The sequence below is a fragment of the Rhinolophus ferrumequinum genome, chromosome 21 (genome assembly GCF_004115265.2).
Source record: "Rhinolophus ferrumequinum isolate MPI-CBG mRhiFer1 chromosome 21, mRhiFer1_v1.p, whole genome shotgun sequence".
In the NCBI taxonomy this organism is placed as follows: Eukaryota; Metazoa; Chordata; class Mammalia; order Chiroptera; family Rhinolophidae; genus Rhinolophus; species Rhinolophus ferrumequinum.
In genome coordinates, this window is record NC_046304.1 from 15,123,743 (window position 1) to 15,126,956 (window position 3,214).

At 35.7% G+C, this 3,214-nt stretch overlaps 1 protein-coding gene across 1 annotated transcript; it reads left to right on the forward strand.

The window, feature by feature from the left end:
* The first annotated feature begins 1,546 nt into the window (after positions 1 to 1,546).
* Positions 1,547 to 2,497, forward strand: LOC117012885 (olfactory receptor-like protein DTMT). The gene has a single exon (XM_033089374.1). The coding sequence runs from the start codon at positions 1,547 to 1,549 to the stop codon at positions 2,495 to 2,497; it is 951 nt and encodes a 316-aa protein (XP_032945265.1).
* The last annotated feature ends 717 nt before the right edge of the window (positions 2,498 to 3,214 follow it).

Consider the following 3,214-nt stretch of genomic DNA (forward strand, 5'->3'; position numbering starts at 1 on the left):
AATTGTTCCAAATGCTGACATTTGTTATTCTCAGTCTTTTTTAAAATTAGTTTCAGGTGTACAAAACAATGTAAGTTAGACATTTACACCTCTCACAAAGTGATAACCCCTCCCCCAATTCCCAATCTTTTTCATTTTAGCCATTCTAATAGGTATGTAGTGGCATGTTCAGATTTTAATTTGCATTTCACTGATGAATAATAATGTCGAGTGTCTTTCCATATGCTTATAGTTGGCCTAAGGACTTTTATTGCACATTGTTTTATTTTTTTCTGTTTATTTCATATTTGTTGCTCTTCTTTAATATTTATTTTAATAGTGTATTGAGATGCCATATATATTATTGAGCCAATTTTTACAGTTTGTCTTTGCTTAACAAATGTCTCATTCAGATTATTTAATTTATTTGAGAAATTTTAGGAAGAATTAAAAATTTGCCTTTGTGTCTACACCCTTTTCCTTATTCCTAATGTCTTATAATTATTTTTGTCCTTTTAAAAATTAGATTGGCCAGTTTTGTCTGTTTTGTTGATCTTTGGAAAACTAAAGCTCTGAAATTATTTTATCAATTGTACTGCTTTTATGTTTTCCAATTTGTTAATATATGCTTTTGCTTTTTCAATTGCATAATTCTATTTATTTGAATATTTGCCACTCTTTTTCAATCCTTTTCAGCTTAACACTGTCATCATTTATTTTCATTTTTTCTAGTTTATTAGTAGAAACTAGGCATAGATTTTTCTTCTCTCTGACACATCTCTAAGCCAGAGGCATACAGAAGTATTAGACTACTTCCTTCCTCCTTTCAGGTCATGCTGATTAACTCCACTCGTGAAGCAGTTATGAAACACTCTGATGGAATTCGGGAAAATGGTTAAATTGGATGCATAACTTCACATGCTTTCAGAATTTTGCTTTATGTAAATATTTATTTTTATACTTGGTAGAGAACAAATAAAATACTAAACTTATGGGTATTTTATTTAAAAATATCTTTGTGAAAGTTCTGCAATCTGTGTATGTGTGTATGCAGATATATATGTTCATACTTTAATGGAAATTTTTCTTTCTTAAATATTTAAAATTAATTAATTAATTAATTTTTTATTATTAGTGTTAGATGTACAAAACAACATAATGTTTAGACATTTATACACTTCACACAGTGATAACCCCAACAAGTCTGCTACCTATTTGGTACTGTCCATAGCTACTACCCATCTGATACCGTACATAGCTGTTACAATACCATTACTATATTTCCTATATTGTACTTTACATTCCTAACTGTACACCTATTTTTAAATTATAATTGATATTCAATATTATGTTATATTAGTTTCAGGTGTACACAGTAATGATTAGGCATTTATATATTTTATGAAGTGATCCCCAAAAAAGCCAAGTACCCATCTGACACTATATACAAATATTACACATTATTGACTGTATTTCACATACTGTATTTCACATCCTCGTGACTATTTTGTGACTAGCAATTTAATACAAATTATTTTTCATTTTAAAAAGGTGATAGAATAGCAACATGAAAATGGAAAACCAAAGCATCGTCTCAGAATTCCTCCTCCTGGGCCTGCCCATTGAACCAGATCAACGAGACCTGTTCTACGCCCTGTTCCTGGCCATGTATCTTACCACCGTCCTGGGGAACCTCCTCATCATCCTGCTCATTCACCTGGACTCCCACCTCCACACGCCCATGTATTTCTTCCTCAGCAATTTGTCCTTCTCTGACCTCTGCTTCTCCTCTGTCACTATGCCCGAGTTACTGCAGAACATGCAGAGCCAAGTCCCGTCCATCCCCTACGCAGGCTGTCTGACCCAAATGTACTTCTTCCTGCTTTTTGCAGACCTAGAGAGCTTCCTCCTTGTGGCCATGGCCTATGACCGCTATGTGGCCATCTGCTTCCCCCTGCACTACACCACCATCATGAGTCCGAAGCTCTGCTTCTCCCTGGGGGCGCTGTCCTGGGTGCTGACCACTTTCATCTCTTTGTTGCACACCCTGCTCACAGCTCGGCTGTCTTTCTGTGATGATAATGTGATTCCTCACTTTTTCTGTGACATGTCAGCTCTGCTAAAATTGGCCTGTTCTGACATTCAGATAAATGAAATGATAATATTTATCTTTGGAGGGCTTGTCATTATTGTTCCATTCCTGCTGATCTTTTTGTCATATGCAAGAATTGTATCCTCCATCCTCAAGGTCCCTTCTGCAAGGGGCATCCGCAAGGCCTTCTCCACCTGTGGCTCCCACCTCTCCGTGGTGTCATTGTTCTATGGGACAATCATTGGCCTCTACCTGTGCCCTTCAACTAACAATTCTACTATTAAGGAGATGACTCTGGCTGTTATGTACACTGTGGTGACGCCCATGCTGAACCCCTTCATCTACAGCCTGAGGAATCAGGACATAAGGGGAGCCTTGCGAAAAATCTTTTTAAAGTGGACAATTCAGTTTTTACTGGGACAGTGACTCTGAAGATTGAAGCATATTTTCAAACAGTAGGTGTAATATTGACAATGAGTAGGTAGTATTCTGAAGTCTAGTAGCACCCAAGTTCGGTACTGCTAATGCAGCCCCCACAGCACTTCCAGGGGGTTTTTCCCACATGTCACTAGGGGCAGGTCATTGTGCCTCTTGGGTTTATTACTGTATCTTGGATGTGAAGTAGCAGAAGGCTTGACATGTAGTGGACACTCAATGATTATTATTCAATGTTGAATAAATATATCTCAACCTTAGTATTTATTGTACTGAAAGAATGTGCAGTAGTTTCTAATTCTCTAATAAATCCAAATTGCTCAGCCACTTCAGTACTTTGTTTCTGCCAAACATATCTATTCCATGAAGAACATTTTTCAATTTATTATGTGCACGCTCTTGTAACTTTTACTCTCCCAGATCATCATTTCTCCTCTTGCTAATCTATTCAGTTCTTAATAGTATTTTCATGAGTTGATTGATTTTTCTGTTTAATAATCACATTCTAAAATTATCTTTTTTCTTTAACTGTACCAATCATTTGTCAGTTAATGATGCTTCTTCTTTTGATAATATCTATATTTTGGATCAGAACTCCTCTTTTGAATTAAAATCAAACGATATGGACCATAAAGTTTTGTCATGAATTATTTAATTTGTAGACAGTAAATTGTAGCCCATATATAGGCTAAGGTAACATAAATAATG